This window comes from Diabrotica undecimpunctata, chromosome 4, assembly GCF_040954645.1.
Source record: "Diabrotica undecimpunctata isolate CICGRU chromosome 4, icDiaUnde3, whole genome shotgun sequence".
NCBI classification, from domain to species: Eukaryota; Metazoa; Arthropoda; class Insecta; order Coleoptera; family Chrysomelidae; genus Diabrotica; species Diabrotica undecimpunctata.
In genome coordinates, this window is record NC_092806.1 from 47,384,344 (window position 1) to 47,409,873 (window position 25,530).

At 33.3% G+C, this 25,530-nt stretch overlaps 1 protein-coding gene across 1 annotated transcript in view; it reads right to left on the minus strand.

Annotated features, from left to right (window-relative positions):
- Positions 1-25,530, minus strand: part of LOC140438227 (venom carboxylesterase-6-like) — a 73,308-nt gene that overhangs the window by 24,586 nt on the left and 23,192 nt on the right. The window contains exons 5-8 of the mRNA XM_072527929.1: positions 18,397-18,582; positions 14,033-14,232; positions 2,572-2,764; positions 2,196-2,353 (exon numbers count right to left, since the gene is read on the minus strand). Of these exons, the coding sequence (XP_072384030.1) occupies positions 2,196-2,353; positions 2,572-2,764; positions 14,033-14,232; positions 18,397-18,582 (737 nt within the window). The remainder of the gene's footprint in view (positions 1-2,195; positions 2,354-2,571; positions 2,765-14,032; positions 14,233-18,396; positions 18,583-25,530) is intronic.

Genomic DNA, 25,530 nt, shown 5'->3' on the forward strand with positions numbered 1-25,530 from the left:
CATACGTTAGAACTGAAAGTATACATCAATCAATGACCTTTCTGCTTTAGCACATCGAAATATCTGATCTCAAGACTTCCCTCAGTTTTCCGTAAGCTGTCCATGTTAGTCCTATTCTTTTGTTTAACTCTTGTTGTTTGATTATCTCTTCCTAATTTAATCTCAAGGCCCAAATACTTATAGGTATACACTTGTTTAATTTGCGTGCCATTAGTTAAAATGTTTTTGGCTAGTAGCAAAAGGTTGGTCATGTATTGTGTTTTGGAAAAGTTAATTTTAATTAATACCAACTTATGCACAAGTGAGAAACAGCGAGAAATAAGGGCAATTAAAATATTGGGCATATCAAAGTATTTTAACCATATTTGGAGGTCATACATTAAGAAAAGTTTGAGATATGCATAATATATCTTATGTTGTACTATATTATTGCTCCTTAACTTCTCCTAACGGTGTATTATTTTGTATATGACATTAATTTATTTAAATTTTGAATACTGAAATCTAATGACAATTATTGGGACCATTCCCTAGAAATAAAATGTAGGATAGAGAAAGCACATCTGCATTTTAAAAAATGGCTAAGCTATTCAAATGCCATGATTTACTAGTTACTACGATGTTATATCTTTCCTATACTGTTGTACGGAGTTAAGTCGTGGACTCTCACAGACGGTACCTGAAAATTGAGGATTATCAACATTACATTTTATCGTCAAATCCTGAAGATATCCTATATCGACTTCGTTACTAAACAAGGCGTTTTATTAAGGATGCAAAAATTAAAAGAGTTGTTAACCACAATAAAAACAGCCAAAATCAAATACCTCGGTTACATTATGAGGAACAGCGAAAGATACGGGTTGCTGCAATTAATTCTACAAGGAAAAATAGAAGGAAAACGAGAATTAGGAAGGCGAAGGATTTCCTGGCTGAACAATCTACATATATGGTTAAACACAACAACCACAAATCTTTTTATAGCAGCAGTTTGCAAAATATAGATTGCCATGATGGTCGCCAACATCTGAAACCGATAGGCACTACAAGAAGAAAAAGAACTCTTAAGATTTTGTGTACATTGCCTTTGAGTCCTTTTTAACTTCTTGGTTATCAAACCAAATATGTATTTAAAAAATTATATAGCCTTGATAATATTGTTTTTACCCCCATATTTTTCATATTTTAACCTTCCTGGTTCTAGGTGATTTTTAAAACAGGTGAGGTGAATGCTCACCACAACAGTTTTCCCAATTTTACATAAATAATTTTCGTGGGAAGGAAACTATGATCAAATTTTTATTGGTTAGTCAACATTTTAAAAAAATCGTGTGATTTTAAAATATTAGTATTAACATATGCTGTTTTATATACAATTAATTTTAACACTTCTTACAAATTTTTGTTGTTTTGATATGTTTTGGACATACAAAATTCTTACACATGCTACATTTTATTTAAACTTTATTGTCTTTGGGTTTTCAACTCACATGGAATCTGCCACGTTTGCGTAAATAGTACTCAGGTTGTATTTGTTTTCCTTGATTTGCGTTGGGCTGCTGACGTATTATCCAATATTAACTTTATTTCTTTAACTGTCTTTCTACTCAGCCTGAAGCGTATGGTAGTGTTACTTATCTTTCTCCTTATATGAAGTTGAACTCATGAATGCATTCACTGCCACAATGTCGACAAAATTTATAAAGAGAAGAGCTGGCCACTTATTGATTTCCTGCTACAGCTGTATTCTGCAAACATTTTATATGGGGTATCAACCTTCTTGGTGCCATTGTAGTGTGAAATTATCTCCGGTTTTTGTGCGTTTCTTCAAAAAATGGCAATATACCAACAGAAATACCAACAGAAATGATTATTTCTAGGAGAAGGAAAAAATATTTGATAGGAATATATCATCTAGTACAAGTGTGAGTTCTCATCCCATCAGCACATGACTGCTTTTCAAATAAATCTAACAATTTCTTTCCTATGTACGACTATTAGACGAAATGTACAAAGAACTATGTAATAGAATAAAAACAGCAACTAACAATTACAAAAAATACAGGGGAAACACTTTGATGGCAGAACTCACCTCACTGGAGCTGGTAAGATTAATTAAATTTCATAATGATGCCCAATTTAAGACGGAAAATCAATATTTATTTAATATTCTTACAACAATTATTTAAACTTACCTTTATTAAGCTCTCTGGATCTTGTTTAAACGAATTGGTATATGAATATTTTAGTTTTCGCCCAGCTTCAAGCTTATTCGATATTCTTAATTTGTCATCTATCAAGAGATCAGGCTCGGCATCTAATTTACTGGCATTAGTTAAGACGTTTACATAATCTAAAAAGATAAAAAGTTAAGCAAAATGTGTGTGTATTAACATTGAGATATTATAAGCTGTACAAAAACTTGGATTCTTAAGGTAAATACTACCAAAAACTAAATTATGGCAATATTTATTTACTGTTAATAATTTTGTTTATCGAATACAATTTAGCAACAAATATTTTTTTGGTTTTAGTCTCTCCGTTCGACAAATATTTAAAGAATATACTTACCAGCAAAGAAGACAATTTCTTCTGTTGTAAAACCAGCAACCATTGGAACTTTTATAAAGTTGCCATCAATAAATGCCTGATGCATTGGAGAGCCAATTAAAATATCTTGGTCACTTTTGCTTTCTACTACTGGTAGCCAAATATTCTCGAGCGATCCAATTTTTACAGGATTTTCCGCATTAAGAAATTGAGACTAAAGAACAAAGACATTATTCTTTTTTCTTGCTTTACACTTTATTTATTATATTGTTAACTTTTATCAATCATTACAATTGGAGTTTTTAAATGCTACGCTTGGTCAGTCCTTCTGTATGGAGTTGAAGCCTAGACATTAAAATTAATTACCATGAGACGGCTAAAGGCTTTTGAAAGGTGGCTTTATCGCAGAATGCTCAGAATATCATAGACACAACACATTACAAATCGAACAGTATTAAATAAGACCATAAATAAATAGAGAGTTAGAATTTACGAAAAGGATTAAGCAAAGAGAGACCTCGTACCTAGGCTACATAATGACAAACGACAAATATAACCTACTACGTATAATGATAATTGAAGAGAAGATAGAGGGCGCATGAACATTTGAAAATTGTTAAGAGTGGCGCAGAATAGAGAAAATTCTGATGTAGTGATCGCAAACCTCCGTAATGGAATGCACCAGAACAAGAAGACTCTTTATTTACTTTTCGCCTGTAATAAAATGTACTTAAATATTTTTGATCCATTAAATTCATAATACACTATATACACATACTATACACACTATAATGTGAATTATCTATAACTAGTATATAATATTTATTAAGATGAAAAAATTCTTCTGCACTAGTGACATAGCATCGCTCTACAATTAAAAATGTTGAGAGGCTATGTATTTAACAACCTATTATACGAAATAGAGGCCTGAATTCTAAAACAGAACAACATAAAAAATATTGAAAGCTTCGAGATGTGGTGCTACTGTCGAATACTAAAGATAAGTTGGAATAATAAAATCACAAAGGTGGAAGTGCTACATCGTATGAAAAAAGAGCCGGGAGTTATATTACTTATAAAACAAAGAACACTTAAATATTTGGACTACCTAATCTGAGGACAAAATAACGCGTTACTTCAAAATATAATTCAGGGAAAAGAGAACTGAAGAGTAATTCAGAAACATGTAATGGTTGCGAAATGTAAGAGACTGGTTTGGCTGCACCACAAATGAGCTCTTCAGATCAGCTGTAAATAAGATCAGGATGGCCTGAATGATTTCCAATCTTCGATAGAAGTGGCACAAAAATATATAACGAATATAATCCTTACTATCAGATTTAAATCTACCATATAAACATAGCTAAATACAGCAATGCCGTATCTGTGAGTAAAACGTGTAATTATTAATATCTACACCTAAGCAAAATTGTCGGTTGTGCGATATTGATTAGCACAGGTTTTTGTTGTTGTCTTTTCAGGTAGAGCTAAGAACAATGTATTGGACCAAACATAAGGTAGGTGTCTGCAAGTGTAAATGGTATTGAAAAAAGAAGTTATAGCCTCTAAAACATTGCTATTATTTATAAGGTTGTATATTTCACTTGGAATTTTATTTTTTGATGATTGTATGGCTTGTGTTATCTCAGAGTTGGCCAGTTGGTTGTCAAAACCAGTGCCAATAAAAAACACACACATTATCTCAGAGCGTGTTATTAAGGATTCATCATGATCATGATCCTGGTAAGATGAAATTCATATAATCAAATATACAGAGGCACTATACGCGATAATAAATTTTAACTGTCTTTTCATTTATTTTTATTTACTCTTTATGAGTACACAAAAAACAGTTCACCAAAGATTTATGATTAGATGAGTAAATATGTTGTGGAAAGAAGTTTTGAGATTGCCCATGTCTTCCTTTGTTATTTTTTTATCATCTGTTTTACCTTGCAATTTATAGGAGGTACAGATTTAAGCAAAAATCGAAACTTTGGATTCGTCAATCAAGAAATATTCGGATTTCTACTTTGCGGTTTTGTTCTCACATGTCTCGCTGTAGCGTCTTTATTAAAGTTATTTTATTATTGCTTTTTTTAACGAAAAATATTTACTTCTAGAGCTTCTCCACCAGTCGCTCTGATGAATCCTGGTAGGATGAAATACGTATAAGTGAATAAATAGAGGCAATATACGTGAAATCAAATCTTAACTGTATTTAATTTTATTACAATATATATATATATATATATATATATATATATATATATATATATATATATATATATTTAGGGATTCTACAGTATTCACTGCCTTCCCTCGCTCAACCGTTTCCATCTCTCTCTGTTGTTCCATTCTTCATCGTTTAGGCCTCCCTTACTCATGGCGTCGTCTACCTTCGTTCCTCTAGGATTTTCGGGGTCGTCCTCTTTTCCTCCTTCCTATGGGGCTCCATTCGGTTATTCTCTTTATCCATCTGCTGTCGCTAGTTCTTTTTACACGTCCATACCACTTTAGTCTTTTGTGTTCTATATATGTTAGTATGTCTGTTTCTATTAATATTCTTTGCTTTATTTCGTCATTACTTTTCCTATCCATTCTTGTTACTCTGCAGCATCTTCGCAGGCATTCCATCTCTGTTGCTACTATCTTACTGCTGTTTTTTTTGTCTATGATCCAATTTTCAGCCCTATATGTCATAATACTTCGCACTAATGTTTTATAAATCTGCGTTTTTGTCTTCATATTAAGGTGTCTATCCCACCATACTGAGTTAAGTTGTCGGATTGAGGATAATTTCTTCCTCTGTTGTTGCCTTTTTCGTAATTATAAACCCCAGGTATTTGAATTTATCCTTTCCTTTGATTGTTACGTTCTCATCAATCTGTAGATCTTCAATGTCTTCTTCACTTGTAGATAGGTACTTTGTTTTCGCGAGGATAATATCTAGGCCAGCCTCGGTATATTCTTCTTGTAGTTTTTTCATCATGTAGCTGAGGTTGTCTTGGTCTTGTGCAATCACTACTTGATCGTCTGCAAAGCTTAACGTATATAGATATTCGTTCCGTACCGGTACTCCCATACCTTCGAATTTTCTTTTCCATGTAGTCAAGGATTTCTCTAAGTATATTTTAAATAGGGTTGGAGATGTGGAACAACCCTGCAGGAGCCCTTTTGTTGTGGTCTCCTATAATTCTTGTTCCCATTTTAATGGACACTTTATTTTCTTTATACAGAGCTTTTGTAGCTTCTATGAGTTTCGTCTGTATTTCTAATTTATACATTGCCTCCCATAATTCTGACCTTGGTACAGAGTCATACGCCTTTCTCAGGTCTACAAATGCCAAGTGTATATCTCTATTTTTTGCTTTTTTCTTTTCCAACAGTTGTTCCAGTGTGTATATGTGATCTATGCATGATCTTCCTGCCGTGAAGCCTGCCTGATCCTCACCGATTTTGCCTTTTATCGCTTTTAATACAAACAGTATTTAAATAAAACTTACCAAATACTTTAAAGGAAAATAGTTCTCTATAGCAAATAGCTACAAGACGGAGAATGCTCAACATTGCGCTCAGCGATCGCAAGTCCAATAAAGAAAAAGGAAGACGAACAAAATTTACAGATGTAGTCCAAAATATTGCCATATTAAAATGGAACTGGGCAGGACGCATAAGAAGAATAAAAGACAACCGTTGGACGAAGCGAATTATTGAATGGCGGCCAAGAGCAAACAAGAGAAGCAGAAGCAGACCTCAAACCAGATGAACTGATGACATCAAGCAAATAGATGGTCACGAATGGATGCAAAAAATAACAAACAGAGATGAATTGACACACCTAGAGGAGGCTTACATCTGACGATGGATTAAATAGCTGCTAATGACGATGAAAATAGACCTACAGTAGTACAATTCGTAGCAGCAAGTAATTATGTAGTTATTAGTACTAATTTTTAGGGAAAATAAGTCCATAAAGAAACGTGAAAAATACCAGGAACCAATGAAGCCAATCAAACTAACCACGTCTTAATCCCAAAAAAGATTGCCAACAGACATAGCTAATTTTAGAACTTAGCCTGAGATCATTATCTTGTAGGGGCAAAACGACAACAGAAATTTTCAACAAAGACAAAAGGGACAAATAATTGATTAACAAAGGGAATTTGTAAGAATACAACAAAGAAACAAGAACACCAACAAATAAGTTACTTATTTACTTATAAACAAAATTATTATTTCTCCAAATAAAAATTATCCAAACCAAAGACGATATCATAGAAGAGAAATGGAGACAGCAACAACCAATCAGACCAAAGAGGACAAAAAGCAAGTTAGACTTAACCAACTACAAAAAAAAAAACAAAAATAACAGGGAAACAACAGACATGAAAGCAAAAGTTCTACAAAAGATAAAAGAAAGCACACAGTCATTTAGGCTAAGACTAAAAATGCGAAGACAAAGACAAAGAACTACTAACAGAGAAACAAAAATATATAAATAGATGGAGAGAATACTTTGACAAAAGCCAAAAAGCAACCAATAAAAATGAACAAAACGAGCTACACAAGCTAAAAAATAATAAAAGCGCCAGGTATGAATGTAATTACTGAAAAACTGAGAATTTGGGCAAGAATACATTATCTAAAAACATTAATATAAACAAAGGAGTAAATGACAGTGGAATGGGTAGTTGGCCTTATACAGCCAATATATACGAAAGGAGATTAAACGAAACGCCAGAATTCTTAACGTGCCTTATCAAGTTCCTTTGACGTTGGTGATAAATACGACAATACTCAAGCGTCGCGGGTGGATCCATTCTTAGGCATTCTTCAACCAATTCTTCAACTTGTTTTTACCAATGTCCATGCGTCCTTCGATTTTACCCATAAATTTTACACATAATTATCCGAAAAATACTGTTTTTCTCGCATTGTATGTCCAAGATAGGCTATTTTTCTGAAACTAACGCTATCAATCAGCTGACGAATATCTAGCTTCTGCTCCATTGAAACCTGCTACATATTTTTCTGTTTAACCATCCACCGTATTTTTGGTGTTAGTCTACACAAACATATTTGAAAAGCCTCTAAGCGGTTAATAGTAGTTATTTTTAAGGTTCAGGCTTCAATGCCATATAAGACAACTGACCATAATATACAGTGTGTTCCTTAAAGTATGGCATAAATTCGATATTTTCTAAATAAAAAGGCCTTTTTAGCAAAAATCTTAAACACGTCGATTTTTAAATTTAATGTTTTACATTTTGCAATAAAATTTCATGATATACATTGCAGTGATATACATTGCAGTGATGAAGATGATATACATTGCAGTGATGACGGCTCTTTTTTAAATGTAACACCCTGTATTTAAGGACATTTTTAGATCGATAAAAATGAGCCGATTCCAAAAAAGTATAATACTGGGGGTTTAACGGATATAATTTGAAAGATATTTTATTGATTTATAATATTAATAAATTATAATAAATAACTTGAAAGTAATCCAGTAATTATTACATGACTTAACCTTAAATGTTCGAATTGTAGCCCTTGTTTTATTTGACAGTAACCTAAACGTTGTACAAATTCTTTTAGAACCTTGTTTATGCTTTCTTAAGAAATATTGTTACTTTCTTTAAAAATTCTTGTTTTTAAATCTCCAATATTTGCAGGTTTCGTTTGATAAACAACATTCTTTAAATGACCACACATAAAATAATCCAAAGGATTAAGGTCTGGCGACCTCGCTGGCCATTCAATATGTCCACGTCTTCCAATCCACCTGTTCGGAAAAATTTCATTTAGGTACCTTCGAACATCTAAATCATAATGCGGAGGCGCACCATCCTATTTAAACTATAAACTTCACTGTTATCTGTTATCAAAACCTCCAAGATTAATTGTACTGGGGAATAAATTAACTAAAGTAGGTACGAGATACCCACTTAAAAACTGAAGGTATGCTGGCCCGTTTAAATTACCTTCGAAATAGTAGGGTCCAATGATTTTATTTCTTACAATGCCAGCCCATACGTTTCCTTTTGCGGGTATTGCGTATGATGTTCCTGCATCCAGTTGAGTTTTCTTTTGCCCAGTAGTTTTCCGTGGGTTTCCGTGGCTGTTATCCATCATTATTTAGCAAAATTGTATTGTTTTATCTGTACCATCCTCGTTTAATTCCTGTACAACTGTGCATTTTACTTACTTTACTAACTTTTACGTACTTTGTGTACCGTTGTTTTGCAAATATCGAGATCACTACTTACCTTACGAACAGAAGTGTGCGCATCTTTTTCAAAAGCAAGTAGAACATCTAATGTTGTAACATAATTTACAGAGGGACGACCCGATTTGCGTGCATTTTCAACCGTACCAGTTTCTCAAATTTTTTTTTTTCAATCTTACTGTTGACTGAGTGATGGGTATTTCTGGATATTTATCATTAAATAAATTACCCACTTCCATCTGAGTTCGCGATTTGTCTCCATACCCAATCATCATGAGTATTTCAATTCTTTGCTTTACACTCAAGTTAATTTCTACTTAAAATTAATTTTAAGCAATAATACAGAACATTCACGAATTAATACAATTATTGTACTACTTAATTGTTATTGAACGTTACTAAAAATAATCACAGTTTACCAAAAACTAGAAGTAGGTTACTTTTTTACAATTGATAATAAATAATTTATTTTCTAAGCGCATATCCTTCAAATTATATCCATTAGACCCCAGTATTATACTTTTTTGAAATCAGATCATTTTTATCGATCTAAAAATGTCCTAAAATACAGGGTGTTACATTTAAAAAAAGAGCCGATGACGTCATCACTGTAATGTGCATCACCTTGTATAATGAAATTTTATTGTTAAATGTAGAACATTACATTTAAAAATCGACGTGTTTTAGCTTTTTTTTTAAAAAGGCTTTTTATTTAGGAAATATCGAATTTATTCCATACTTTACGGACATACTGTATAATATTTAATAATGCATTTCCGAAAATCAAGTTTCAAGTAATAGTTACAAAAGCGTGACTTCATTTTTAAAAAAAGTTGCACGAACCACCTCAATTCTACATTTTATCTTTTTATATGGATTTAATTGTTAGATAATAAAACAACGTAGATATTTAAAATTTGAAACCTTTGTATTTGTTGTCCGTCTATTTATAATCAGGTATGTATTTTGATAAGGTATATCGCTTAGTATAACGTTATCTGCTTATCTGGTGCTATTATTCAGTTTTCCATTAATTTTTACACCATATTCCCAGTTGCGCAAAGCCCGTTTAAAGATTATATTTAAATGTAAATTCATATTAAATTAAACAAGAGTGGAGACAGTACACAACCCTGTCTGATTTCCTTTAGAATCTTACACTGTTCTGTCGACTTCTCATTAATACGAATGGTCGCTGTTAAACGCCCATAAAATTTGTCAATGATCCTCATATCGAGGCTATTAATTTATATTTCTCTTAATATTTTAATTAACTCGTTACTATGTAATCTATAAAATTTGTTTCATAATCCAAAAAAACAGCAAAGCCATCTTTACATTGATCTCGACATTTCTATAGCAAAACATTCAGTGCAAAAAGTGTTTTTCTAGTTCCCAATAAATCTCTGAAACTAAATTTCATCTTGATCTTTTTCACACTTATTTCTTTTACTTTTCTGTGGATGATACATAGTAATACCTTCAAAGTGTGACTTATAAGACTTATAAGCTTATAGTTACTACAGTGTTTCAGGCGTTATTTTTTTTTGGAAACTTTTGGAAACCAGTTCAGTGAAATTTTTTGTTAACTTTATAGCATGCAGTACTTCTACCTTTAGTATTTCTGGTCCTTCGTCTTCATCTACTGTCTTTTGATCTGGTCTTACGTCATAAAATTGTTCAGTTATACCCACACCAAGTTGTCCGATTCTTTTCTTTATTTATTATCATTTAGTCTATTGTTATAATTATAGTCTATATTTATATAAGGAGTTTTCTTCTGATAGAGGCTAAGTTATTTCTCTGCTTTTTTTAAACATATTAAATATGTCGTGTTTGTATTCTATCTTCATTGATGATTCTTCATCTACTTTTCTTTTACCTTCTTTATCTTTTATTTTATTATTTATGTTTTTCGTTTATTCCTTTCTGTTGTTTCTCTCTTGTCTACTCTGCTCCATTAATTCAAGACTTTCGTAAGTCATCCATTTTGTTTTGATATCTATGATCGATTATAAGAATATTAAGAGAATATAATACGTGATTATCCAAATGGATTAAGACCAAATAAAGCCATCACAGACAACTTAATAATGCTAACAACAATTTCATTTCAAACATTTCAAAACAAGTAAAAGATTTTTAAAACGACGCAGAACTATATAATATGTACATATCAAGCTTTAAACAAGCTTTTAATAGGGTGGGAAGGAACAAAATGCTAGCAAACAATACTTGAAACCTAGTTATACCTAACAAACGTATCAGCCTCAGGTGTTGCAGTGTTCAAAAGCCTTAAGTAAGAGTAGATGAAGAACTGACTCTCTATTAGACATTATCGGGAGAGTGAGACAGAAAAACATCAGAAAAACTAATGCCCAAATAAATACCAAATTGGTACAAACCACTGCATATGCAGATGATCTACAACTGTCGTCATTAGTTCAGACCTTCATTTTTACATTGTAATACTATAAAATCGCAGTATCGTACGGATTTGCTAAATGTCAAAGTGCTTGTCAAAAATTTGGCGCGTAATGAAAAATAAAATAAAGAGCTATTAAACGAGTCCAAAATTCCTACAATGCATTTGAATAACACGCAAAAAACAAGAACAATTGCCAAACTCGAAGATGGTTGATCACTATCTAGTTGCTGCAGATTTGAACGCGAGCTATATGTGCAACTGAAAAATCAAACAAAGATGGGATCATTTCCACTCTAAAGCACGTCTGGTGATTAAAGAAGGCAGAAGATCTCGACAAAACAAGAAGATGAGGTGTTGGTAGATTATCTGAGAGAAGCTCTTTTTACCTACAGCTCGAAAAGCTAGCGAAGAGACAGCGTTTCCGGGCAGCACTCGCATTGCACCTAGAATAATTAAAGCAAGTAAACTGGTAAATTGTGCATCCGCAAGAAAACTTTTTTTTGTTTGAAAATCAAAGTAGAATAAATAGAGAAAATCAAAAGACGATTTGCATTTTCTAATGAATTTATAAATTGCAAAGACAGCTTTTGGTCTAACGTTGTATTCTCCGATAATAAAGTGTTTCAATCATATAGCAATGGTCAAATAAGAGTTTATAGGACAAAAAATCATAGGTTTGATGAACGATACACTCATCGTTTAAGAAATAGTAAAGTATTCTCGGTCAACGAATGGAGATCAATAGGTGCTGAGGGCCCAGATGTTTGTTTTTATATAGAAAAAAAATTAACAGGATTTTATTACAAACATATTATTAAGAACATAATGTTGACATCAATGATGTAGAGATTCCCCAATAACAACTTCATCTTCCAACGTGACAATTTTCAGGTGTATACGAGTAGAATTGTTCGAGAATGGTTGGAAATAAGGAACCAAAAATTCATTCAGAAAACAACCGACACGATTAATCCGAACAACATCAAAACCAAAGAAAAAGTGACAAAATGGGCAAAAGTGAAAGTGAAGATAAATGCCGTTAGCAACACAAGCCAGTCATAAAAGGACTAACGCCAAACATATCCCCAGAAAAGATACAGAAGACACCACTAACAATTTTGAGAACGATCAAAGTCAAAATCAAAACGCAAACACATTTTCAAGTAAAAGTTTGGCTTCTTCCCAATTAAACTAGTAAATTGCATGAATAAACCACAAAAAAATAACTTTAAAACAATAATATTAACCTTAATCCACAAATTTCAAGTGCGAAGAGGAAAGAAAGAAGCAAAAAAAAGTGAAAAAACTTATACAATAACAACTGACAGTCAAAAACTTAAATAAATCGACAAAATCTATGCAGTGTTCTAATTTTTAGTCGTTCCAATTCACAATCAGCAAACACCACACTCTTACAAAATATGTAAAATGTGGCAAAAACCACAAAACAGCACAATGCACATTTCTTAGAGTGACCAACTAGTGAAAAGTACCAACTGCGAAGGCCCACATCTGAAAAACTAAAGATACTGCAACAAAGTGCAATCTAAAGGTACGATTCCGACAATAACTGAAGACGCCAGGCAGCAACTGCAGACGTCAGTTGCAGTTGCCGCTACGGCAGACGTCATTATTTTGCAGTATTAATTTTTATGAGACTTAATTCGACCTCTGACTGCAACTGCTGCCCAATAGAATATCACTGTACCGCCTGACGGTAAGCAACACACTTGAACAAACACAGTACTACCAATAGTGCCGTCTTGAACTTGGACGATATGGAAGTATTTACAAACGAATAAAGGGATTATTTTATTGATCTAGTGTCTAAATATCCCTGTTTATTTTACTGCAAAAATGCGAATGATAAAAATTTTCATCTCAAATAAAATGTTTGGAAGAACATCGCCAAAAAAGTGAATAAAACCTTTTGATTAATTTTTCATAAGTACTCTCTTTCGGTCTAGTTTAGTATAATAACTTTGCAAGATTTTTCCTCAAGCAATAATATATTAACAAATCGTCATCATCTTCTTCTTGGAATAAAACTTGCAGCATTTCGTAATCCATATTTTTTATGTAATACGCAACCTCAACTGTTTTATGCCGTCTGCAGTTGCTGTCTGCCATCGCAATCGTACCTTAAAAAGCTATATTTATCACAATATACTTTAACCAATCATAATGATGAAATTCATGAAAAGGATCCTACAGAAGGGGATACCCCGAAAGAGATATCAGTAGAAATGGGAGTCAGACTAATTTATCCTTTATTTCAGAACATAGAAACAGTCGACTTCTAAGAAACGGGTCAATAAAACGGAGACAGCATCCTTCTGAAAGGAGAACTGTCTAAGAAGGATACAAAATAGAAGACCCATACAAACCGTCACCCAACATAACACACTCCAACCTTATAAGGATGGGAAATATAATACACGTATTAAATACAACGTATTAAATAGAAATCAATAGGCAAAAAAACATAGCGAGAGAAATGCCTCATGGTCCACGTTAGACAAAAATCGAAGACGGAAACCTAGTTTGTTTTCCATGTTTGTTTGAAACCCATGGAATGTTATGTATAAGTAATAATATAAACATATGGGGGTGATGGAGTACCATAAACATGGGGATGTCAATGTGTGTATGTGTATTATGGAGAGGAACAACGTTCGTAGCAGAGATACGAAAAAGATATATTGTATAGTTGGACAATTTAACTTATAATTTCGTAAAACAACTTTCATCTCTTCTGAAAAATTAATGATAATTTGTTACGTTGGATAGTTTGTTACAAACTTATTGAAAAGGCTTACCTTAACTAACAATGAATTAGCTTTCAAAAGCAGATGTTCAATTGGCGTTTCTTGCAAAATGGACAACAGTTCTTCAGATTTACCTGTAAATGATGAATTTATAACTTTTCCTAGCCTATAAGCCACCTTTTGGGGTGTCGGTTGAAGCTCATGATGACATAATGCCGATCCACTCATCATTATTACTCCTCTAAATAATCCTAAAACATAATAAATTTGCGGAAATAATCTACTGGATTTAAAAGCATAATTGGGATTATATTAGAGTGAATTTGATTATTAATAATACCACTAAAGGTTTAAATCAAAATCACGGTAATTCGCAAATAATTTTATAATGAATTTGCTTTAAATCTCTACTTACACCAAATTTATTTCGTCAATTATACAATAAAATAAAGCTTGCTATTATTAAATTATCAGAAATTAGAGAATTATTAATAAAATATTTCTATGATTAACTGTTTCAAGTATATATATATATATATATATATACATATATATATATATATATATATACATATATATATATATATATATATATATATATATATATATATATATATATATATATATATTCGTGTATAATGTATTTACATAGCAAAATTTATGAATTTAATAAATTTCAATTTAACCATGTTTATTCAACAAGATTCAGAGACAATCACTTTATGCTTCCACACCATCGTTCTGTTTTGTTGGAAGGTAGCACACATTATGCAGCCATAAGTTTCTTTAACAAATTACCAATAAATATACGAATGAATTTACATCAGCCAAACTTTCAGAGGTGTGTACATCAATACATTTGTGAGCTAGAGCCATATTCTAAAAATAACTTTTAAGTATGTTTTATCGTGTTTATTAATTTATATAATTTTAAGATGTATGTCTGTAACATTGACTTGTCTCATACATGTACTTTGTATAATGTCGCATGTGATCAATAAATTTGACTTGACTTGACTTGAATTTTTGTTTGTTTCCCCAAGTCACATTTCAATTAAGACAATTATCTGTCGAACTGAAGAAGCTATCCCCAGTATACGTTCCGAAGATGTTGACATAACTCGACAAGACATCGTTAGGGTCCTTAGAAACTCAACATTTTTCAATAAGAAAAAAAAGCACTTCAGTGAAATTTAAGTCTAGTCATTTTCCCGCTGATAAAGAAAATCCCACCGGTATTCCAACCACTTGCTCTTACATCAATAAACTCTCAAATCTCGTTAATACTCCAGACCACAGACCAATTCTTAATAAGCCAACTTACCTAGGAAAAAGAACAAAAGCCATTATCAATAAAACCTTTCTTTCTGTTGATATAAAACAATTTCTAAAATTTCTTCGTGAAAAGTTTTCTAGAACACCTTGAATATATAGCCTACCCAAACTTCATAAAGCAGATATTACTCTACGTGTCATTGGCAGTACATACAACTGCCCTACAAAACCATTTGCCAAGTACTTGGCCAAAACTCTACAACATTTAGCCGAAAATGCTTCCTTCTTCGTCAACAATTGTTTTTATTTTATCGAACTTCTTAAACAATACCCCATCTTACTGTCAGATATTTTAGTAAGTTTTAATATCGTTTCATTTTTTACAAGCAACCCTATGGACGAAACTCTAAACATTCTGAAAACTAAATTCAGCATCCAGAAAAACCACTTATTTCATCTTCCCATGGAAGATTGAAATTTATGAAAGACTTCAAGACAAGAGCACTTTCCACATCAATGCTCAAACCCACATGTTGGCTACGATATGTTGACGATACATTCGTCATTTGGTCCCACAATAACGATGCTTTGGTGTCTTTTTAAATCCATCAGAACGGTATACATCCTAGTATACAGTTCACGCTGGTGGTAAAAACTGATTTACACATACCGTTCTCGACGTTATCATAAAGAAAAACCAATCTAAAGGTTTTCATTATTCTGTTTATCGAAAATTCACCCACATCAATCATTACTTGCTCTCTCATCAGTCACCTTGATAAATTAATTCAGTCATTAATACCCTTGTCTTTAGATCAATACGCTTTTCTGATGATGCAAGTAGATCCGTTGAGCTCTCTAGTTTAAAACAAGCCCTCATCTAAAACGGTAACCGCGAAAATCACATCAATAGGAGCATCCACAGACATGAATTTCCCCCTCAATCTCAATCCAAAGACTTATACGACGTCATAAGACGATAAGACCCTTATCATACGAAAGCTCTTCTTCCTTACATCAAAGGTATCACTGTAAAAATTGACAAAATTCTTAAATCAAGAGGAATAAGGACAATATTTACCCCCCAACAAAAACTTTGATCTCTTGTTCGATCAATCTAAGACAACATTCCAAATAAACAACACGAAGTTTATGAAATTCCTTGTGCAGACTGCCCAATATCTTATCTCTCTCTCTCTTGTCGTTTCCTCATTGCTGAGGATCGTGATTTCCTACAATGCGGGCTGTCAATTCTCTCCATCTCTTGCGATTTTGGGCTGCTCTCATGGACGTGGAAAACGTCTCTCCAGTGGCTTTCTGTACTTGATCTGACCATCGGATAGGTGAGCGTCCTCTGCCTCTACGTCCTCCTACGTTTCCGCACACAATTAGTCTTTCTAAGTTGTCATTGTCTTTTCTCGCAATGTGGCCAAAAAACTTTAAAACATTTTGCAAGACACTGAGAGGAGAGTCTGGTCTGAATGTTTAGCTCTTCGAGAATCGACTGATTGGATCTGTGCTCCGTCCACGAGACGCGTAGCATTTGTCTCCAGCACCACATTTCGAATGCGTCAATCCTTTTCCTATCCTCTGATTTTATTGTCCATGTTTCGGCACCGTAACTGAAGATTGAAAAAATGAGTGTCCGTACCAGTCTCATTTTGAGTTTTTTGGATAAAGAGCGGTCCTTCCATATTTTTGACAGTCGACTCATCGCGTTCTTGGCCATCCCTATTCTTCTGCGAATTTCCGTATGGGAGGAGGCTGCATTGCTTAAGGAAGATCCTAGATACGTGAACTCGTCTACTTTCTCGAATTGATTTAGGGCGCCCGTTGTTTGGAGGATATTCGCGTGGTCCACAATCATGATTTTTGTTTTCTGATTATTAATCTTGAGCCCACACTTGTTGCTTTCGGTTTCTACTCTCTTTATCAGTCTCGACATCTCCTCTTCAGATGTTGCTATCAGTGTTGTATCGTCTGCGAATCTTAAGTTTGAGATCTTTTTTCCTGCAATGGAGATGCCGCCTCTCCATCATGCGTTCCTCATTATGTATTCTCCATATAAATTGAACAGGTCTGGAGATAGTATGCACCCTTGTCGTACACCTCTGCTGGTTTTGAAGGTATCAGATTGCTGGTTTTCAATTCTTATTTTAACTGAATATCTTATATAGGCCAATCAAATCGTAGAATACTAAATAGTGTTTATAAATATTCTATTTCTGTTCGCAATACCGATTCAATTTCAGCTGTAGGTCAACACCCTCTTCACACAGGTCACAAAATTGATTTTGAAAACTCCGGACCCATGGCCCCATCCGCTTCTATAAACTAAAAATTACCCGAGAAGCCATAAAAATTGAGAAAAAGGTCAAATTGTCTTATTAAAAGAGATAACGGTATCCAATAACCTTTGATTTGGAGACCTATCATCAAGAAAATATCGTTTGATCCACCCTCCTATCAAAATCTTGCATACAGAAATGACTGCGATAACCCCCGCGCCAATCGCTGCGCCAACTCCCACACTAATCCCCACGTCAACCTCCACCCAAACCAAACAAGACTATCGACGGTATAAATGAACCGTCTGCTTTTCCCAGCAGCATTAATGTATTAATTATTGATCATTGTAGTAGTGTCTGGGGTCTCGGAAACTCTGAAGAAGACATCAGAGACGATGTTGAAAGCTCGGCGAAGTGATAATCGACGCGGTTTAAGCTGGACGCCTGTTGAGTTTAATAATAATTTTGCTAATGGTATAAATCTTAGCTTAAGGTTTATATATATATATATATATATATATATATATATATATATATATATATAAATTTCGTGATATTTTTTACTGCTATCGTTATGAATTTTTTTATGACTAACATTAAATCCTTGTTTTTTATCACTTTAAATTTTAACACATCGCTAAGGTTGCTCCAGTATATAAGAAACCTAAATATGTTTAGCTACATTACTTACAATATATAATCAGTTAGATGATTGTCGATTATATATGAAAACGTTACGTAGTTGTTAAACCGCAACTTAAAAAAAGGAACAGCATATGTGGATTATAAGGACAACTAATGAATGATTTAGGTATTACAAAATATTATATAAACTACAAATATATAACCTACCTTCATTCTTTGGATCCAATAATTGATAACTAACAGAAACCGAACCAGCGCTTTGACCACCCAATATTACTTTGTCAGGAGCTCCTCCAAATTTCTCAATATTTTTTGACACCCATCTTAAAGCAAACCGTTGATCTTTTAAACCCAAATTACCAGGAATTACTCCATCTTCTGTTGACAAAAAGCCTAAAATACCCAATAATGCAGTTATTATTTACAATTTACATTTATATATTGTTCAATAGACAACACATGGATATAACCACTTTCTTTGTAAACTTGACAATTTTGTAATAATAGCAATACTCTAATATTTATTTTAAATCATCTTGGTATTAAAATAAATATTTAAAAATAAGAAGAGGTTCAAACAAATTAAGTTTTATTAAAGTTAAAAAAAGACACAAAAGAGGCTTAAGTAGACTCGTATATCTATAAAACAAAGTATCAAACATGGTTCTCTTCATTTTATATTTTTACAAATATTTACCTACCGGCAATTTCGTTAACCAAATTTAATCTTTGATGAAAATAAATTACAATTCTAGTTAAATATACATTTATTTTGAAGTTTCGATATGTTTAATTTGTATTTTGCCAAACGCAAGGAAAAAATATAGTAAAAACCGAATACAAACATAAAAGGTAACTAGTAATCACATAATCTTAAACAGATGATTCTTTTTTAGCTATTTTGAATCAATGATTAGTGAAGTTCTAAGCAGACGGTTGAACGGTTTGGATGACCAGGGCTTATAAATCGATGCGATTTTTAAACTCGAGTAATAAAGCGTACGACAGCATTAAAAGGGATCAGATGTGAAATACAATGGCAGAACTTTCAGTTCCAAAAAACTTATCCAGCTTGTTAAGTTATGTGTGAATAGCTGTAGATCTAGAGTACGGATAGGTAACAAACTCTCAGAATCTTTCGAAATAAGCAGTGGCCTGAAACAAGGAGATGCGCTGTCACCTCTCCTCTTTAATATCATCCTAAAGAAAGTAGTAAGAGCAGCACAACTTAAAACAGAATTCTGACAGTAAATGGACCAAAATTACTACTAGCATACGTAGATGACATTGACATTCTGGGAAACACAGTCACCAATGTGAAGCAGACCTTTAATAAATTGGGGGTAGAGGCAAAGAAAACTGGTTTAAGGGTAAACGAAGATAAAACCAAATACATGTGCATCAACAGACAAAAGGGACGAGATAGAATAGGGCAAAATGTTACAATAGACCCATATAACTTTGAAAGAGTGGAGAGTTTTAAATATCGCGTAGCAACAATTACTGCAGATAACGATACCGCGGAAAAGATTAAAGGAAGAATTCTGGCAGCAGACAGATGTATGTACAGCCTCCACAATACTATTATCTAAGAGCCTAACATAAACATCAGAAATACCGAATGAGAACAAATGCTGAGGTCAAGCAGATAGTCCAAGAGATTAAATCCCAACGTCTAAGATGGGCTGGTCATGTCCATAGACTCCCTAATAACCACTTTGCCAAGTTAATATGGGAGGAAGCCCCCATACGAAGAAGGCCCTTAGGACGTCCGCGAATGTGATGGAAAGACAATATATGGTCAGATCTAAGAACAATGGGGCTACCCACTGACCCAACTATTATGGACGACCGTTTAAGATAGAAACAAGTTGTACAGTCAGCCAAAACCTACCCTGGGTTGTAGTGCTACGAGAAGAAGAAGAAGTAAAGCAACGCGACATGGTGAAAAACACTTTAGTGCATAAGTATCGAGGAAGTATCAAATTGGAGGTTGGTTGGTTCAAAGTCTAAAATAGCCTCAATAACGACAAATTAATTAAAATTCGTAAAGAAAACATATAAATGGAATCAAGCAGAGAGTAAATTTGATCAACGGACACATTGGTCGAAGAAACCATGAAAATGTAAGCTGAAAATAATCTTAATGGGTAAAATTCATCAGATGTAAAAAGAAAGCAGACTAAAAATCAAAAAATTGTGACCAAAAATAAAACACAAATGGGCAAATTAGAGAAAAAAAAAATAAATGAAATGAACAAAAAAAGGCTAAAAATATTTGAGTCATTGGAAAAACTCAGGTAAAAAATAAGAAAAATATACGAAGGAAAACCAAACAACAGCAACGAAAAAAAGAGGAAACAGAGGCAAAAAAGGTAGTCCTGTACAAGGTTGGATAGACAGTCCAGCAAGAAGGAAGACAAAAAAAAACTGACGAAAATAGCTTAAGCGAACAAACCCTCGAAAATCAATTCACCGGAAAACAAAAATAATTAGTACAAATCAGACACTAATTGTTTAAAATAGAAAAGAAAAAGAATACATACTTATGGAATGCTAAAAAAAGAAGCAGGAAGAAGCAAATATAACAACAAACATGAAAATAATGCCAAAACAGTTGGCAAATGCCAAGAAAATACTTTAAAAATCCGCTAAACCGCTACTTTTTAAAAGCAGCTAAGAGAAATTGGATCCAGTAATAAATTTGCCAAGACTGGCAAATCTATAGTAATCTAAACCGGTAACAGAAATATATCGCAATATGAAAAAAGTGTTATAAAAATATAACAAAATAAATAAAATCAAATGGTTTGCTTACCCAGTTGACGAAAAGAATACTAAAAAGGCAGTAATTAAAGAATAAGATAGACATCAAAAATATAAGTGAATTGAATGAAAAATAATCAAAGTCTCTAACATGATTTCACAGGAAGAGTATCAGAAGATTTTACCACTATTCTTGCTACATGAAAATATATATGTAAAGTAGAAGAAATAAGAAGGGAAAAAGAACCAATACAGTACTACAACTACTAGTTCTATTACCACTGGTCCAAGGCTTGCCAGTGTGGATCATTAAAATGTCTTAAATGCGGCGTAAAACACTTTATCGCTAAATGCAAGAAATACAGAAACATAGATCAAAAATGTGCAAATTAAGAAGGAAGCTATACAGCCGACTAGAGAGGCGACTCAAAAACACCCAAAAAGAAGAACTCTACCCAGCAACAAACTAGGAGCAGAAACTTAGACAGTCAACCAACTATAAAAAATGTCAGTAACGCTCAAGCTACAAAAACCCAGGCGAGCCAAAAGTCGAAACAAATTAAAAAAATGAAACAGCTAATTTCAAGACTATGACTGGTAGTAAATATGAACCAAATTTCCAGACAACAATGTCTACATAAATGTCTATAGAGATAACGTAGAAGGCACAGCAAGCCTGGTAAGGAAAGAATCGACATCAAGTAATTCCTATACGAGGTAGACTAGTCAGTATAGAAGCTATCACAGTGAGTATATACACGGTAAACTATATGCTGAAAATTGCATTAACTTATATGTTAGACCGCAAGATTCAATATTTAATGAAGACCAAATTATCATACTAGACACAGAAATGCCCACAATCATTATTACAGGAGATCTAAATGGAAGATCTATAAATCAATAAAGGAGACAGACTCCTTACATATCTCGATATCGCAATTCTACAAAACGTGGGCCACTAACAGGAAATGCAATCAGTAAATGAGAGTAAATGAAACAACAACCCAATAATATTGACTCTAGGAGAAATAGCAACAAACTAATTGTAAACGTACAAAAGGAAAAGGACAAGTTGGTCAAAATATAAAAGAATTGTGACCGAAATCGTCACAGCAATATCAACAACCAACCAAAAAAGAACTGAAAGAAAGTATACTAAAACTGAAAAAAAAATAGATATAAAATACTGGCAGGCAATGCAAGTAATAAAGAAGAAGAAAAACCAACAACTAAAAGAAATAAGCAATAAACTGAAATAACTAATAACAAAGAAAAACAGGAAAAAAAGCCAACAGTACGCGAAGCTAAGAATACAAAAGAATTGTGAACGAACTTAACAGGGAACTCAAGAAACAATTATAATACCACATTAACGTTAACTACGACAACTATATCCAGCAGATAATCTAAACAAATCTGCATCCTAAAAACTATCAAGTTGATGGCATCAGTAATAAACAAGTAATGAAAGAAATCTGGGAATTACACTGTCTAGCTATGGAGACCTGGAGAAAGAACTGAGAGATCAAGTACACAAAGTAAATAGACTGGCAGGATGCCTTAATACCACAATATGGCTAAACATGCACATTAACACTTAGATGAATTCAAGAATTTATAAAGCCAGTGTAAGACCAATAATGACATATGCCTCAGAAACAAGACCTGACACAACCACAACGCAAAGGCTTCTGAAAACTGCAGAGATTAGAGTACCGAGTAGAATTATAGGAAATAAGCAGATAGATCGAAAGAGAAGTGAAGATATTAGAAGAAAACATAACGTACAGTGTACAAATTAATAAACACAAAATAGAAAAAAAAAGAATGCAATAACCACATAAGCAGAATAAAGGAGACCCGTGTCGTCAAAATAGCAAAAGATAAGTCACCATTCGGCAAAAGAAGTATCGGACGACCGCGCAAAACATGGAGTGACAACCTTCCATAGAGGTATTAATCTGCCAATGAACAAGCAGAATTGCTTATAAAGAGGAAGAAGAAGAAGAACAACAAAAACTATCAAAAGTTTTAAGCCAAGACAAAAAAGCGATCAAACAACTACACGGAGAAATTAAAATTGTCTACAAAGAAGAAGAAGGTAATTACGTAGGTAATAAAAAATACCTAAAAAGGGGACGTTAAAATAATTACCATTCCGACGATTACATAATTCATAAAAGTCAAAAGGAGATATAAAATTTTAAGAAAATAGGGGGGAAACATATATATCACACATACTTCCCCAGAAAAAGTCAAGATACTTGACACCAGATAAAATTTACAAACGAAAAAAAGCAGGAATATATGTAATCACAGAGTGCTGAAGGATCTGCCAGCGAACGCAGTAGTGCACATAACGCACATAATCAACATTTTAATCAGATTAAGATATTTTCCTGACATATAAAAATAAGCTACTGTCATAATGATAGAAAAGCCAGAAAAAAACGGCACGTTATTACTAGCTATAAGCAAAATAGCAGAAATGGTGATACCTGCAAGGCTAACAGAAGAAACTGAAATAATTGTAACGATACCGGAAGCATAGTTCGGATTTAGTTCTAAATACTGTTACATTAAAAATGTCTATACAATGTATATTGAGTTGCCGAGCCATAAGACCTGATTTAAGTTTCATTAAAAGAACAATTTTTTTGGCTGGATCAAGGTCGCTGTAGTTTTGGTCAATGTTTTGAATAGAAGTAGTTAATTTTGGTTCGTTTTGTCTTGTTTCGTCTCTTGAAGTGAACCTAATTTATAGACCACAGACCGATCGATCATATTTTTTTAAACTATGTTATACGCATAATTTTGAGAATTATATTGGGAGTTATTTTATGGTTTGTAGAATGGATTAAGTCATTGATGAATTATAGTATGGACTATTAAAAAAAGCCTTAGTTCCTCGTAGCGGTTATTTTTGTAACAAGCAATAAAATCACGTGTTTCTTTTACAAGGATCTTAAGAAGGTTGTAGGGAAACTAGATATAGCCAAATATTTACGAACTGGTTCTGTCTTCTTTTTCGAACGAGGCTAAGTACTTTGTTAAATGTTAAATTTTACTATCCTTATACAAATTACGTACAGCATACAAGATATTGTCAAACATTTTGCACGAGAGATTGAAGCCTTATACCGAAACGTTTCTAGGAGAATATCATGCAGGATTCAGGCATGGACGTTCAACCATTAACCAGATCTTTACACTACGACAGATTCTCGAAAAAGCGCAAGACTTTGACATATATATGTATCATATTTTTGTCGATTTTAAAGCGGCATATGACAGTGTCTTAAGACCAAGTCTTTACAACGCTATGAATGAGTTAGGAATACCAAAAAAACTCATATGTTTGATAAAAGGGACTATGGCAAAGATGGTATCAGCAGTAAAAATTCAAAACAACTTGTCAACCCCATGTAAAATACATAGGGGGTTAAGGCAGGGAGATGCATTAGCGTATCAGCTTTTTAATGTCACCTTAGAAAAAATTGTACAAGACGCTAATTTAGATAGCAAGGGAACAATATTTAATAGATCAGTCCAAATTCTAGCATATGCAGACGACGTGGACATTATAACAAAAACCAGGGCGAGAACTGCGGAAATCCCAACCAAGCTAGTAGCAGCAACAGAACGAATGGGGTTACATACAAATTAAAATAAAACCAAATTCATGGCGACTAACACAAACACAAGAGCTGGAAATGTTGACGCAGATTTAATCATCAATGACCAAAACTTCGAAGCAGTCAAAGAGTTCATATATCTAGGGACATCGGTTAACCCCAATAATAACACATCTGAGGAAATAAAAAGGTGAATAATAATTGCAAACAGGTGTTATCATGGTCTATCAAAGTACTTAGCTAACACACGGATGTCTCAAAAAACTCGTATAAGGCTGTATAGAACGCTGATAGTCCCCGTTCTCACATATGGATCAGAGACATGGACGCTATAACGAAATATGGAGGCGTAGTTATAACTTTGAACTGCAGAATATCTACATACGTTTGGTAGTAAAAATATTACCACTATAGTGGGAATGAGAAGACGGGGTAGACCAAAGCTAACCTGGATGGACGGAGTAACACAAGATGCCAAGAAGATTGGAGTCGCAACTGGAAAATGCAAGCAAAGGACAGAACAGAATGGCGTAGAAAGCTTGAGAAGGTCGAGGCCCTCTTAGAGCATTAGCACCAAGATGATGATGATGATGATACAAATTACGTTTGTAGCGTTTTAAATTTTTCTTTTAACTACGAAATATTAATATGTTAAAAATTTCTAAAGACTACCCTGTTCGTTTGTTTGCAACGAAGTTAAAATTCCCCATTTCGTACATGTTATTTCTAACTATAATATTTCAAGATTTTTTTGTCGCTGAACAACGATTTGTTTACATTCAAATCCCTCAAATCTCTGAATACATTGTGAGGTAGAAAAATCAATATAATACGTGTTATTTCTTCATATTGGGAAGTAGTTTGTTTGAGGGTCGCTTTGTAACATAGTTGAGGCCTGTTTTAAAAACAAGAAATTTATGTTATGGACGTATGAAGG